General features: G+C 36.8%; 1 protein-coding gene across 1 annotated transcript in view; it reads right to left on the bottom strand.

The window, feature by feature from the left end:
• Positions 1-17,154, bottom strand: part of EYS (eyes shut homolog) — an 872,934-nt gene that overhangs the window by 748,367 nt on the left and 107,413 nt on the right. Inside the window, exons 10-11 of the mRNA XM_062573097.1 lie at positions 11,955-12,121; positions 2,224-2,477 (exon numbers count right to left, since the gene is read on the bottom strand). Coding sequence (XP_062429081.1) covers positions 2,224-2,477; positions 11,955-12,121 — 421 coding nt within the window. The remainder of the gene's footprint in view (positions 1-2,223; positions 2,478-11,954; positions 12,122-17,154) is intronic.

The raw sequence follows: 17,154 nt of genomic DNA, 5'->3' as shown, positions 1-17,154 counted from the left end.
ACAGAATTAACTTCTTATTGAAAGTACAAACACTTAATTGCTTCATCAGATATATTCCATATGGTAGGTAGACTCTGCAGATGTGTTTGTGGAATAAAAAAGAAATAAAATAGAGTACAAAAATTTAGAATAATATAATGATATTAAAAATTTCCATAGATTATTATCCCCTTTTGGAGAAAAAAAGAGAAAAGTGAAGAGCAGTGTTTAGAAAATATATTCATTATATAATTTCAAAAGCTACTGGAAGGCATACATTGGTGATAAGTTTTAATACTCTTATTCATTGTTGACGTGTAAAACCATGATGAATCAGTATCCTGCTATGTGAAATATGATACAAATTCAGAAGTAAACAATTTTCCAGGGCTTAGTTATGCTGATAAAGAGTATCATATGGATATACACCCACAAGAGAAAACAATGAGGCAATACTGCTCATCTACTGAGAGTGCTCAGCAGCTGCCGTCACATTTTTGTAAGCATCTAAACAAACAAAGTTTTGTTCAAATACTTCCCAGAAGAACTTCTCAACCATCAAAGGAAGCACAGTGATATCTGTTTAGAAATACAGTTCATGAATCATGAAAGCTAGAATTGTTTGATGATAAACACTGATTTTCTGAGATGGAGTAAAACAAAGGTTTGTAAGAAGGGATAGACTGGGAATGAGTTTGAAAGTGAGCAGAATTATGTTTTAAGAGCTGGGCCAGGAGAAGGCATTATAGAGTGATGTTACAGGATGGAAAATGATGGAAAAGATAAAGATTTTTTTTTTAACAAAATTTCTCAGTCTTTCCTGGTCATACTGCAAACTTACAAGTTCAGTATAGGCCAAATTCTATTGTAGGCAGTGGAAAGTATTCTTGACATTATAAATGTCTCCAAATGGAACTCTCCATCACAACTAAAGTTTACAATTCAAAGATATCTTTTCCAGACAAAAAAAAAAAAAAAAAAAAAAAAAAAATTTGAAAAGACTGTGGTATACAAAGCTACAAAATATTTACTTTTAATAGGAAGATGTCAAAGGTTTGAATTTTTATCATCTTGTTTTTTTTTCCAAAGATCACACTATTCATGTTGACAAATCCCTGTACAGTGCCTAAGGGTTCCCTAGCTAACCGAATGTAAAGCTTTTGAGAAATGGTGATAGACATCAGATCAAATCAATCATCTAGACAGAGGAGACAGCTATAAGCTGTCTGTGTAGAAATTTGCTGCTGAATTAAAAACTGACTGTAATGCAATTTCAAAGAGTACCCAGGGATTCATTTATTAGCAGGAGAGAACACAAGTTGGTGGTTGGGAATTCATGGCTTATTTGCAGATCTATGAATCCTAATACACAAAGTATGATAGTTCCCCAAAGACTTGCAGAGTCCTGAAAAATTACAACTTTGGTTTTACTCTTCAGTTTATTTACTGTCATCTTTGATATCCCATCTTCAAGTGGATTTAGTACTTATGAAGTACATATGGATATGTAAAGGGTTGAAATAAGTGATATAACAAAAACAAAGTCTGCCTTTCTAAAACTACACTGAGTTACTCTTCATTGATTCATAATTGGCAACTATGATTGAATTTCTAATCTGTTCTCTAAATCTGTTCTCTGTTGGGAAACATCCCAGAACCACTAACAACTAGAGACCACATCAAAATGGAATTGCTAGGTAGTGGTAACTTTTTTGTAAGTCCCAACCCTCTTTCATTAATTGTTTTTTACTCTCTGAAAACACAGAATTAAGTACATTTGGCACTTGCAATAATGAGATATAATAATACAACAATATGAATAATATTGTGAAATTACTTTTTACTTTTAATTTGTTTCATGGGAATGCTACAATATCATACCTCACTGGGCAGCAAAATAGAAACTACTCTCCAGTGCTACAGCATTTATGTAAGCAAGTCCTCATGTTGCAGCAAAGTATCAAATCAGTGTTTAAGTTTTAAGTTTAAAATACTTCTGCTGAGTTTTGGGCCTTGACAAATTTTTTTATTATCGAAAACATCAAAGTTCCTGCTCAGAATTGTTGAGGAGGTAGATGGCCAAGTGAGGAGCAATTAGAAGCCATATCTAAGAATTGCCATGTTAATTTAGTTGAAAGTCCTCTTGCAAGGCACACAAATATGCATATTATACCTACACACACACAAACACATAAACATATATGTATGTATATATACTTGCACACTTCAAAAGTTAAAACTTACCTTTGAACCCTGCAGCACAACGACATGAGAAATGGCCAATTAAATTCATACAGGTGGCTCCATTTTTGCACGGCAAACTTGAACATTCATTAATTTCAACTTCACAGAAGCGTCCTTCATATCCAAGCATACAGCGACAGCTGTAATTATTCAAGTGGTCCTGGCAGACACCATGTTCAGAACACTGGTTTCCAACACAATTGTCTATATCCAGTTCACAAAATGTGCCAGTGTAACCAAGGGGACATATGCATCTGTTATTGAAAAGAGCAAATTAAAAAAGCAATTTTCAATATATATCATACTATTGACCAAGGTCAGTCACACAGGTATAACTGTGTTAGCAATATTTTTACTTTCAATTAATCACAAATGGATTGCATTAAAAAAAAAAAAAAAAAGATTTTTTTCCTTTCAATTGTATACCAAAGAAATTTGATCTTAATATATCCTATGAGTATTATGCATCTTCACTTGAGAGTGTCTGTTTCTGCGGACAAAAATGCCAAGAATATTACAGAGTCACAGCAAATCATCTGCTTATCAAAGGAGAAAGTTCCTCTCATCTTGAGGGCCCAGCTGATTCTATTTCTCACATACTAAGGAAACCTAATATAGAAATAATCTATTATACTTATTTTACAACTAAATATACGTGTTATTTTGAATAAAATTTCATATAATTGCAATAATGCAATTTTAGTTACCTCTAGCTGAACAGTTTCTAAATCCAACAACAGCAAAACTTCAGTATGAAAAATACAAACAACCATTCACAGAATCACAGAATCATAGAATCAGTAAGGTTGGAAGGGACCTCTGGAGATCATCTAGTCAAATCTCCCTGCTCAAGCAAGGTGATCTAGAGCATGGTAGTCAGGGTTGCATCCAGGTGTGCTTTGAATATCTCCAGAGAAGGAGACTCCACAACCTCTCTGGGCAACCTGTTTCAGTGCTCTGTCACTCTCATAGGGAAGAAATTCCCCCTCACGTTCCGGCAGAACTTCCTGTGCTTCAATTTCCACCCATTGCCTCTTGTCCTGTTGCTGAAAAGAGTTTGTCCCCATCCTCTTGACACCCTCCCTTCAGGTACTTGTACACATTGAGAAGATCCCCCCTCAGTCTTCTCTTCCCCAGGCTGAAGAGGCCCAGCTCTCGCAGCCGTTCCTCATAGGGCAGGTGCTCCAGCCCTCTGATCATCTTTGTAGCCCTATGCTGGATTCCCTCCAGTAGCTCCATGTCTCTCTTGGACTGGGGAGCCCAGTGCTTGAGATGAGGCCTCCCCAGGGCTGAGTAGAGGTGCAGGATCACCTCCCTCGATCTGCTGGCAACACTCTTCCTAATGCAGCCCAGGATACCTTTGGCCTTCCTGGCCACAAGGGCACATTACTGGCTCAAGGTCAACTTGTCATCCACCAGCACTCCCAGGTCCTTCTCTGCAGAGCTGTGTATCCATACTACGTGATACTTGGTGGGAATAGTCCATGTTGTAACTTTTTGTATCTGTACTACCTGATATTTGGTGGGAATGATCTAGTGTTGTAACTTTTTGGTGTCTAGAGCAATACCGCTGTGTTAAGCGGAATACAAATAAGTAACTAACAAGGTCTTGGAAATCTGTGAGAAAGAACAGCAGTTGGTTACATGTAGAGTCTGTGGCTTCCAGCTACAGAATAACCGTGAGAAGCAGTCAACATGAAGGTCAGAAGTTGAAGAGTAATGAAATAGCGACCCCCAAAGTCAAATGTGGCCCCCGAAATAAGTCTGCACGGTGCACAGTATCATAGCCCGGTTATGCAACCGGGGCGGAGTTGGGCTAGACTCCCTGCGCTTGTTGGCCCCATATGCCGGGACTCCCGCCGACCGCAAGTAATCATAAATACCAGAGTTTTTCCGAAGGAGAGGGAGGCTGCTACACAACAGAGGACCATGTTGCCTCCTTGGGGACACTCAAAAAGATTGTGCCTGCCGACTCCCTCTCTCACCATGCAGACGATCGGGACAAGCATTGGAATTATCCTTCTGGAGATTACCATCGGGTCAGTCTGTTTGTAAGTATTTACTAATAAACTGCTTGCTACTGAAGAGTGCGTGCGTGTGTGTGTGTGTGTGTGTGTGTGTGTGTGTGTGTTTGTGCTGGCTTGCCAAACTGGACGTTTGGCCCCCAGGAATCTAACTAGAACACAGATATAGATTGCACTGTCCATATTTCTTAGATCTAAAATAAAATAAAATAAAATAAATGCAGTTCTGTGAGCTTTGGAGTTCAGCATCTGACTACACTTATTTTTAACTCTAATATTTGTATAGAATTCTGTATGATCCAAGATGTTTAAAATAAGTAACCATTTCATCTCTTAATCACCCTATGAAAGGAGGCTTCAACACAGTTTTGCTAAAAACTGTGCTGATGTAACACTGACATAGCTGAGATTAAAATGTTTTCTTGTCTGTCTTAGAAATGATACAAAGACCACTGATTTCTAAATAATTAAGCCTTCTACACTCATACAAGAAAATACACAATCACCACATTAGATTTTAATGAATATGGCCTTATATTAGTATTTAACAGCACTCAGATACTGAACATGCTATCAAAAACTTTGAAACATAGATTAATTTGTAGTTTTCATTTGCTGCAAAGCTGCAATGCGGCTTTACAATAAATTCAAGAATAAATACAAGCCAAGAAAAAAGACTGTAAAATATGAATGTCATAAATACTAATACATAAATATTACTGACCTCACTGTTAAAAGTTCCTCTTGCCCTCTCATTTTCACTGCTTCTGTAGAACAGTTACAGTTTCTCCAGTAAGTATCTAGTTAGTATCACAGAATCGTAGAATCACAGAATGATTGAGGTTGAAAGGGACCTCCGGAGATCATCTAGTCCAACTCTCCTGCTCAAGCAAGGTCACCTAGAGCATGTTGCACAGGATTGGTGTCCAGGCGGGCTTTGAATATCTCCAGAGAAGGAGACTCTACAATCTCTCTAGGCAACCTGGTCTACTGCTCTGTTACTCTCACTGTAAAGAAGTTTTTCCTCATATTCATGTGGAAATTCCTGTATTTCACTTTGTGCCCATTGCCTCTTATGCTATTGCTTGGCACCACTGAAAAGAGTTTGTCCCCATCCCTTTGACATCCTCCACCCCCTTTAGGTGTTTGTAGACATTGATAAGATCCCTTCTGAGGCCCAGCTCTCGCAGCCGTTCCTCAGAGCGCAGGTGCTCCAGCCCTCTGATCATCTTCGTAGCCCTACGCTGGACTCTCTCCAGTAGCTCCACGTTTCTCTTGTAGTGGGGAGCCCAGAACTGGACACAGGACTCGAGATGAGGCCTCCCCAGGGCTGAGGAAAGGGGCAGGATCACCTCCCTCGATCTGCTGGCAACACTTTTCCTAATGCAGCCCAGGAGACCGTTGGCCTTCTTGGCCACAGGAAGGCTAATAGTTAACATGTCGCCCAACAGCACTCTCAGGACCTCGAGATGCCAACAGCAATCCCTGGCTGCTTTCTTGAGGAAGGCTAGGAACTGGGGGAACTGGGGGAACATTCAAAGAATGAGCACAACACCACAGAAAACAAGTACTAAGAAGCTTTTGTATAACAATTTTAACACTTTTATTGAGGCTTTTCTTTGTTAATTTAGATTGTGAATGTATAATGTAGTCTCTTAGCTTGTTAAGACATTAGCTGGACTAACCGTAATTTCTTTGCTTCATATATGCCCTCTTTTGTCCATAACCAGATTTGGAGTGTAACAGATCCGAGTGAGTAAAGAGAGCCAATACCTCAGAGCTTTTGCTACGAATATGTGTTTTCATCGTAGATACCAAACTCGGGGCACAGTTACCCTATTGTGGATCACTTTGCTCCTGTACGTGTTGTGTAGGTGGCCGTAAAGTGACATTCAGACTTTGCTAATATCACCAATGGCAGTAGCCCAGTAAGTTGATATGGCAGTGAAATAAATGTGAAGCAGAGATGAAGATACTACCAAAGATTGAAAGCAATAGGCATGCATGTAAGGAAGTTCATAGCAATTGGTGCAGGCAGGGCAACAGTCAAAGTGTATCTACAGACTGCTTGTACTAAAGAGATCTAGGACTTGTGCCATTGAGTGAATTACTGTGTACAACTGGTGAATATTTAAAATAACTGAAAAATGTCAAAGACTATGCTGAAGATGTGTGGTGGCTATATTGATCCATGCTAGGTGATTACCCAGCTCTTTTCCGTCTTGAGAAAGAAGACAGGTAGGAACACTTAAGCCTGGCACCAGCCAAGACTTCCCAGTATCACTATCTTTTTTAATAAATGCTTTTTTATTATAGTCATCCAAATGGATTAACTACATTTACTCAGTATTAATGATTTTGTTTTACAGTTGAAATAGGAAGTGCACACACATTCATAAAAGGACTAAAAAGATTATTTAGTTCCATTTTGGCTTTTTGTAAGCACCTGTAGTCTCTGCAGAAAAGCTGTTGTACAACTTATTATAGAGACATTCCCCAGGAAATTACAACATATATTCACCTAACTTCTGGAGCTGTAGCAAGGCAAGGGAAAGTATTTTTCTTCTTTCTCCAGTGAAAGAAGCCTATGATGGCTAAAAAAACTGTGTATATCATAGTACTAACTTTATATGGCAGTGCCAATTATGTCCTGCAGTCAAATTGCGTATGCACTATAGAGTGAATAAACTTGAAGATGGAAAATTACAATGAAAAAAAAAATCTAATCAAACAGCTTAATTTACTCAGCTAGTAGAAAAGAGAAAAAGTCAAGGAAGCTTTAGATTTTATGCCACTCAAAACTTATCTAAAATATGTTTACTTTTCATAATCTTGCTGGCATCATGCTAAGAAATGTTTTATATTTTAAACCACTTTATTTAACAATGTCTCACTAAGTAGGGCCTTACTCTTTCCTAGTGAGGCAAATTTAAGATTAAATTATACACACTGTGTAGTTATAGTGAAAAAGTTGAGAATACTGAAAAATGAGTGGGTGATTCAGGCTGTATTGTACATCAAATCAGCCTTCATTATGGGAGATTTTCTTGCATAAAACCTTACGAAATGCTGACTTCAGAGTTATATCTACAGAGGAAGATAAATTTTTAAAACATACTAGTTTATCATAACCTTATACAAAAATTGCAACAATAGTGAATCATACAGTACAGTTTCTTCAGCTGCATTAATCTAAGAGTTCTCAGTCTTTCTTGCTGGGCATCCCTGGGGTTGTGATAAGTTTAAGACTTCACCTGAATGAACTGGATTGAAGAAACAGGATAGCTAATTGAAACTAAATTGAATTATAGATTCTAGTTTTCCCATCCATTGCTCCTTTTTACGAGATAAACTAAAATCAGGAATCTGCTAGGAACTATTTCAGTTCAGTTCAGTTTCTTGATTGTCAAAACTTAGCATTGACAAGAAATAAATCTACAAAGACAAAGAAAACAGAATCCTAAAATCCTTTGATTTTAAAACAGGATGATCAACTCCTTGAAGGAATCTTTCATTTTATTTAATTATTCACTAAATACTCCTCATTAGGCCATGCTAAATCCATCCTAAACAGATTTTCTCTTTCTCCTCTTACAAGGAACATAATGGAAGGATTCAAGCTGATATTCAATGGAATATATGGTAACTCTGTCTATTTACTAAGGTAATGAAGCTTCTCTTCCCTCCTCCTGCCCCAGGTATATGTGACCATTCCTTTTAGTGTGTAGATGCCAGGTTTGTCTTTTCTGCGGCTACACCCTTAGCCCAGTGGTAGTATCAGTAACTCTTTGGACGATGTATCATTTTTAATACATGCTGATTAACGTCCATTACGATGTCTCAAGCAGCCCAGGCTCAGCTGGAAGCACAGTAGTTGATTTGAATTAACGAGGGGCTTTGTGCGAGTCTGACTGAGGCCACTTTAGTTGTAACAGAAGGGTCGCTCAACCAAAGGAGTAAAATTCTCAAGACATATTGTGACTATGTTGGTCTTAATATCTCTATCTACCCTCACTGAGCTTTCTCCCTACATCCCACATTCAAGGTGTGAAGTTGAGTCCTCTCTTTCAGCCTCATGTTGAACTTGAGAGAAATTCTGTTCATATATTCAATGTACACTTATATAACTCCACTGTCTGGAAGAGTAGTTTTAAAATGGGAAGAGATGTAGAATACATGATGGTGAGGAGAGAGGAAGTTAGAAGAATTACATACAAACTTCACTCCTTCCTTTCTCTATTTCCTGCCTTTCTTTCTTTTTCCCTCTCTTATCTTTTGTAAGATTTATAGTTGGCAAAACTAAAATGGACAAAGGGAAAAGTGATGCACCTGAATTCAGGCTTAGTCTGGACCACGGCTTTATCTCTTTCCCTCTTCTTCTCCTGCAAAATAACAACACAGTGGAGCTTCCATGGTGATGGAAGTGGCTGCTATATGACAGGTGCAACAGAGGCTACTGTGGGACTCTGGTTGGTGCAGCCATAGAAGAGGGGTTTGCTCTGGGGTGCTCCCCGAGGGTAAACAAACCCCAGGTGCACAATGGCAGTGCCACATCACTGTGGAGTTTACTGTAGCCTGGTGGCACACTCTCTAACAACCTGGATCAGATCATGATCCGCAAGTCCAGACAAAGGAGAAGTGACACTGCAAACCCACACCATAGGCATCTCAGGCAGTGGAGCCCTCTCCCGCAGAACGACCTGCTATGGGCACGTTGTTACCCACTGAGCAGGGCAGCGGGCTGAGCACAAGGGAAGTCATCTGCTGCTGTGCACGCTGGTATTGACTGGAGCCCTGCAGCTTTTGCATGGCTGAGGGCTGGGGTGGTTCTGACTGAGTATAAAAAGAGAGTAAGCCACATACCTCTGTGTGGACTTGGACCCACAGGCATCTGACCTGCGGACTCAAGGACCCACTGGTCAGCAGAGATGTCCCTGATGTCAGCAGTGTGGTGAGGAGAAACTGGGGAAAATTAGACTGGAAGGGTGGCCCCTAAGGGGCGAAAGCAGTCCGTGTACCGTGTACCCATGACTGAACTGTAGAGCTCTGATACATACAGATATTTTCAGTTCTGTTGGATTTCTAGCTTTGCTATACTGCTAGCTTTGTTATGACATCTTAACTTTAATAAATTTTCACCCTTGACAAATGATGGTCTCTTGAGTTCAGTACAACTGAAAGACAATCTGAAAGATAATCCAAAAGAATCCTGGGCAACCCCCTAGTGCATCACACTATATCACCAGCACCATTAGCAAGATTGAAGTTTATCTTCTAGGGAGTCAAGATTTTCAGGTAATGCCTAGCCATAAGTCTGGACTGCAGGAGGTGGGACTGGAGGAGGCACAAAGTGATTTAATAAATTCATTTTAGGTTCTCTGTTGAGGGTTGGACGGAACCAGGACAATATATCTTGGATGCAAATATGCTTTTTTCTGGAGGAAATAGTTGGAGTATATTGTTATATTCAGAGGATTTTAGGGTAAGGTATTTAGGACAGACTAAAGAATGAGAATATGTGATAGGTGGTAAATGAAAGCACCAAATTATCTGGGAAAGGAAGAGCAAGAGCTCACTAAAAAGTTTGGGAATTTTTGGTTTATAACAAAGACATTTCTGATTTACACCAGATAAACACTTTAAGTTTGATATCTCCAAAATTAATAACATAAGGTGTTATTATTATGTTAAGCCTGAGAGTACACCTTGCAGCACCTGAGATCTTAAAAGGAGTGGAATATTCCTGAAGCTCAGCCGGATATTTCCAAACTCTGACCCTAACAAAGCTATAACAAAATACCAGTGGAACAATACACTACGACCAAAGTTGAACAACTACTTTAGAAGTCATGCCTTTTTAAATTAAGAGAAAAGGCTAGAGTTTTACACTAATTTTCCATATATCACAAACAATACATAACATTTTGTTAGAATGTTATCAAATAATTAAAATACATAATTATACACAATTAAAATATATATAATAAATAACTGAAGGATATAATGGTAAGTGATTTTTGAATGAATATAGTAGCTTTAAAAATGGATCTCTGTATGATTGCTAATGGCATCTACATGTTTACTTCTCCATACGTTCTACTGCAAGTTTTCTTACATCTTCATGCAAATACTATGCATCGAATACAACTCTTGATATATACTTTATCCACAATGATATCCATTTTAGGATAGAAATGTAACTTGTAAAAGTCTTTCAAAAAAGTTGGGTGACTACACTTCCTGAAAATAAGGCACTCTTGGGAAATACCTTTATTTTTAAGAACAAAATAGGTCTTACGAAAAACTTCACTCATTCAGAAGCAGAAATTCTCTGTCCACAGAGCAGGTAGCATACCGTAAATGCTCTGCTGACTCTTTTTTACAAAATTCCCTGTTCCTGTGGGGTCAGGTTCTCCAATAAAAAAAAAACTATCAGATAGCACATCTAGGATGGGGACCGTAATGGCAGGTTTTACTGTTCCTCAAATAAAGAGACTGGCTTGTCAAAATAATTTATCTTTCAAAGACTGAAAAGATAGGAATTAAGTGTTTTGTACCAGTGGCCTGAGTTTGAATTAGGAAACTAAATTCAAAAGGTCTTTTCTGTCAGAAGCCTTCAAACCTACTCATTTCCTGACAAATGCTAGTGGATTTTGTAAGGTAAGCATGTCTTTGTTCTTCTAAAAGAATTCTTTCCCTGATAGAGGTGAGAAAACCACAGATTTATCTGTCAAAGAAAACGTCAAACTATGGCCCAGTGCTTTGAAATGAGAGATGGTTGCAATCTAGCAAAAAGGAAGGATATATATTTTGTAAAGATTATGTGGTAATAATTCCTTTTAACTCTGCTGTTTTGAGAATCATATACTTATCTGTATATGCTATATGTATGCTTATTTGAGGATTTCAGCTATTATTTATGGAACACCAGAAGTGGAGTGGATCAATTGTTTAATTATTTCTTTTTTAATGGTTTTGATCACTATTGCCATGCTTTATAAATACAAGCACTAAAGCATATTAATTACAGTGCCTCTAAGTACAGGATACAGCATTAAATTCAAGCCATTCAAAACACTTTCCCAGACATTACACAGATATTTTAGTTGGTCTATTTTTTGTAGGAGAAAAAAAATAATTTTTTCAGGTCTCATAAGAACAGCTGAACTGCACATGTTTAAAGAATCATTCCATTTCCATCTGTTTTTCCCCATAGTTTTACAGAGTCTCATTTTCAAATATCCACAACATGTTCAGCTCACTGTGGAAAAAACACATTTGACAGTTTTGTCAATATCTCAAAAAAACCCCACATAAATAACAGCATTTCAGTTATTCAATTGCATATTATATTAGGGCTTAATAAGAATAGTAACTCTACGCCACATTTTATGCTCCTAAAGTGTTTACCTTTTACTAGAACAGATTATTTATTTATCTGAGATTTTTAAAAGTTGGTTTTAGCTTTTTTGCCCAGCTATGAAGCATATTCATGAGACCTTCCTGTGTAATACTTCAGACGAAACAGTCTATCTCAGTGAAGGTGCGTGCTTATTGAAAGTTAGCATCCATGACATTTATCTGAAGAAGATATTAATGAAATAGCAAATCACATTGTAATTCTTATTGAAATAAAAAAAATATATATTTTCAGTGCTGTCTGTACATGGCATAAACCTCTGTGTACAGAAAACATTGTGTTATTACCTGTATTTATTTATCCCATCTTCACATGTGGCTCCATGTTGGCAATGGTTTATCTCACAGTCATTGATGTTCTCCAGGCATGTTTGTCCAGTCCATCCAAGAGCACAGACACAGTGAAATCTCTGGTTGCCTTTGTCATGGAAGCAGCTACCTCCATTTGCACATGCCTGAAGGTGAGAATTACACGTATGTAAAAGAAGCAGCTTTTATCTCTACATGTCGTTCTTTTTTTTCCCCAAGGAGTTTAACTGAACAAGCAGATCATAGAATCAGTAAGGCTGGAAGGGACCTCTGGAGATCATCCAGTCCAACCCTCAGCATAGCCCATATGGGGGCTGAACCCACGACCTTGGCATTAGCAGCTCTAACCAACTGAGCTAAACCTGCCCATAGTTATAGGTATAACTATAGTTCTGTCTTGTAATATTGTAAAAGACATATCCAAGAACATCATTAAATTAGTATTTCAAAATGTTTTTTAATTGGAAGAAGTCATTTCTGATGCAATTTAACAATGACATTTGTCATAAATGACTTTAAAATGTGCTTATTTTAGGAGGGATGATAGTGATCTAACCTGTTACATTTCCATTAGAAGAATGATAGAGTAGAACAACTGTCTCACTACCTTTAAAATCTAGGTATAATTGAATTTAATTTGTGATTAGAAAAAAATTGGTTAATTTCAAAATTCTAACAATGATTCTGATTTACTACATATCCAGACCTGAATTCTTCATATTCTAATGTATACATTAGATCTACTCTCTGGGAAAAAAATAAGCCTTTTTTCTTCAGCTGAGAGAAATTGAAAAAATAATATATTGAGACAGGAAAGGTATTTTTTTCTTTTAGCTTTTATTTGATAACATTACTTACCAAAACAATTTTCATATGTGTTTCAAAAGTTACGGGAAGTTTAAGGTAGGACTGCACCCTTTTTCCTTTCTGTATTTTACCTTAAGGTCAATTTTCATTTCTATAATAATTTTTCCGATGTAAAAATGGATAACTACATTTTCATTTCAAAGCAATTAAGACCTCTCCTTCTAATCAATTGGTTTCTAAAGAAAATAGTGTACAGAAGATGAGCTAATGCACTAGTACTTCTGTTTGATTGAGTCTGAACCTCTTTAAAATGTCATTAAAGTTTGTAATAATAACAGCTCTTGCCAGAAATCCTCTAATATTCATTTGTCTTTGATTAGGTTTTAAATTGAGCTTAAAATTGAAAATTTTTGCTATACTCTCAGAACAAAATTTTAGAATTATCTTAGAGTCCTTTCCCAGTAGGACATCTTCTTTAAGAAAAGAACTGCTCAGTGTAAATGCAGAGAAAACTCCTGTGCGTAGTTTTGGAAATACTCCCTTTTTTGTTTTTTATGTATCTTGTTACCTTCTTATTTAAACATTTCTTAGGGATTTTGTCTTAAGGCTTAATATTTTCTCAGAACTTGAATCAGTCAAATAAATTTATACTCAGTATTAAGTAACACTGGTTTAGTTGCCTAATGTTGTTCCATCAAGCTGTTTTACCCATTGATATTTCTATGTACCTAGTCTGTGATAACATTAGTATTTACTTTCATAGCCTGTGAAAGATAGGATGTGAGCAAAAATTAAGTTCTGATGTAGGTACATTCAACTCCCATAGGATTAGTTTTGAGTTGTTTTTACTTATGCATGGATTGGACGTGTCTTTCAAAATTTCCTCCATATCAAAAGCATGAGCCTATGAATTTATGATCATAAATTTATAAGATCTGAGTGAGTTCACTGGGTCCATTGTAGGACTGGGACTTCTGAGAAGTTAAACAGCAGAACCAAATAACAAACTTGTGAACATTGTTTTTAAGTCCTTTTTTTTTTTTTTTTTTTTAATATATCATGAAGTTAGGCCTTATACTAACAGATTTTTAAAACAATTCATCTAGAAAAACCTTACATAATTGAGACTAAAGTTGCATTTCAGTATTATCACATTATAATATAATATTAATTATATTCTTATGTTGTTCTAATGCTTTTTACTGTAAAGTAATACACTGAGGCCCAGCTCATACACTGAGCCCAGAACTGGACACAGGACTCGAGATGAGGCCTTGCCAGGGCTGAGCAGAGGCGCAGGATCACCTTCCTTGTCCTGCTAGCAACAGTCTTCCTAATGCACCCCAGGAGACCATTGGCCTTCTTGGCCACAAGGGCACATTGCTGGCTCATGGTCAACTTGTCATCCACCAGCACTCCCAGGTCCTTCTCTGCAGAGCTGCTCTTCAGAAGGTCAGCACCCAGCTTGTACTGGTGCCTAGGGTTATTTCTCCCTAGATGTAGGACCCTGCACTTGAACTTCATGAGGTTCCTCTCTGGCCACCTCTCCAGCCTGTCCAGGTCTCTCTGAATGGCAGCACAGCCCTCTGGTGTGTCAGCCACTCCTCCCAACTTGGTGTCCTCAGCAAACTTTCTGAGGAGGCACTCTGTCCCCTCATCCAGGTCATTGACGAATAAGTTGAACTCACATGAGAATTAGTTTTAGACATACGAAGTTCATGACCACTAAGTGCGTCTGTTTGTATTTTGTAAGTAAAATAAAACAGAAAGAGAAAATTCTTTTAAACACCTAAAATTCCATTTAAAATACAATAAACATTGGCTAACATCATGAAAGTCCCATACCTACTGCTACTGTTTCAAAACTTTTCTTAGGAAATGTTAACAGAATCTATGATTTTGTAAGTTTGTGAAGTAAGATGTTGCTTTCTGTTAATAGTATTTTGAAAAACTAACATTTTGAGGAAGAGCTATAACTACTGCATAGGGCTTAGCTAATGTTAATAAAAAATAATAATTAAAAAAACCAGAGGTCTTAGGATGCCCCCACATTTGTGTTAATCTGGTGTATTTGGGTCAGAAGTGGGCTTTGAAGTGTATCCCTCAGCTGTCCCCACTTTCTGCTCTTGGGAATCATACTTCTGAGCGATCTCAAAGGATGAAAACTAGATTTCTTCAGAATGAAACTCACCACAAATTTCATTTCAGAAACACATCTAAGATTTTCCAGGCAGCAACAGGCACTCAGTCTATGGGACCAGTCTAGAAGTATTCCCTAGAATACCCTAAGAAATTCCCTAAAGAAAATAAATTCTCTAAAATGCATCCAGTCAGACTTGTGATCTTTAGCAGAAACTGTTTCTCTACTGATTTTCTCTTGTGCTGCACAGCTTACTAATATAGACACAGACCTAATGATGGGTGAGAGTTCTGGACGTGAAATTTTATGTGAAATATTCACAACATTTTATGTTCCTGGCAACTGACAGCCCAGTATTAAGGTTACATTTGGTAACAATGCTTACCAGACCTATTGTTTCCTCTCTTACACACTTGTCTATGTACAGTTATTCGACTGTCTGTACAAAGTACAATAGGTTAGCAGTGCAGGAAAAAACATATAATGTTAAATCAATAGTCTATCCCCCCAAAATCTTCTTCCAAGGAAAATGATTGAAATAAACAGTAATATCACTGTGACAGAATGTTTCTCTTTATTATTGACGAAAGTCTAACAGCCTATGAAGCATTTATATTGACAGCACTTTAAAGCTACAGGTATGATCACTGTTTCTGCAAAACTGAATCATTGTTACCCATGCAAATGTTTGTGTTGATCTTACCAAAACTTCTGTATCATTGTGTCTAGACTGACAAAAGTATATCTGCCAGAAGATTTCAAAAATTATTCACTACCTTCCTTTGACAGAGACAACTTTGTGAGGGTAGAGCCATGAGCTATGAAGAAACTCTCTTCTGTGGACCTCATGTTGTTCTCTACTGAAGAAATGAACAGTTTTGAGGGGTGACAGCTGACAGTTTGTAGTCAGCAAAAAAATAAATTTGAGAAATCAAAAATACACAAGCAGTTCACAGACTGAATGACAAACTAAAGCCAGAGACCAGAGCTACCAGCTTTGATTTCTATTTTCGTATGAACGGAAAATACGTTGATAGCATACCTCTTCTTAGCTGACCCCTGACTTACACTGTCCAAGGATGTCTTTAATTCATTTTTGTTAGCAAAAGAGTTAAACTCAGCTACCTTAGTGAACTTGTTTTTCCATTGAATTGTCCTGAGTTTCTGTAATAAAACTAAGTATTAAACTTGTGTAACACAAAATAGAGCTAAATTTCCTAGTTACAAAGTTAAGATTAGATTTTGAATCTATAGCTCCTGTTTTAATGGACTAAGATTTCTTCAGTTATTTTATATTTATTTTAAAGAACAATAACCTTAATGCCAGAAAAGTATTGTGCCAGGACAAAAGCATTAGTATTATTATATATTTATAAAAAGAGACAACAATTACCAATGACTTTTTTTTTTTTTTTTTTTTTTTTGCATTTTAATTAAGAAAATATTAAAAAGACTAGCATTCTTTTTAGTCTATTGTCCTGGATACATAAATGGAGATAAAACAGTTCACCATATCTGAGATACCATTGATAATGGAAAAGAAATGAAAGAAGAATGCAAAAATATATAGTAATTTTCTAGACATAAAGAATAAATAATGGCTTAAATGTTGAATAAATGGTGCAATTTACTAACTAACAGCAAAATTTAATCTCACATTATTATTTTCACTACTTCAAAAAGAATTCAAATATTAATTTGTTTGAATAAGGCTATTATTTTTTCTATAAGGAAAGTTTCTATAATAATAAATGATATTACTTTAATGATCTGTGGACTAAGTAAACAAATAAAGCTCAATTATATCATATCCTTTATTTCAGTTGTTATTCTCCTTCCCGTAAGAAAATCTACCAATTGTTCACATTATGGCCAAACTAAGTGCCTCATGTAGTGGGTATGTATGCATATACATGTAAATACATGTGTTTGTATACGTGTGTACACATACACACACATATATACATATGTATTGCACATGAAATGTATGATGTTCTATGTAATGTTTATATGAATAAATTAGATATGTCCAATGGCTTTTAAACAAATATTACAGTAAAATGTTTTAGCAGCTCCCATCAGCATTCTTGGCACAGCATCAATTCCCATCCTAACTAGCCGTAATGATTATTGTATCATTATAGTATTATGCCATGTATAGTAAATTTACACTCAGTATGGCACTTTAAATCATAAAAATGTTAAAATTTACCAGATGCTGAGCAATTTAAA

Source organism: Rhea pennata, chromosome 3 (assembly GCF_028389875.1).
Source record: "Rhea pennata isolate bPtePen1 chromosome 3, bPtePen1.pri, whole genome shotgun sequence".
Lineage (NCBI taxonomy): Eukaryota > Metazoa > Chordata > Aves > Rheiformes > Rheidae > Rhea > Rhea pennata.
This window is presented reverse-complemented; position numbering and strand designations above follow the sequence as displayed.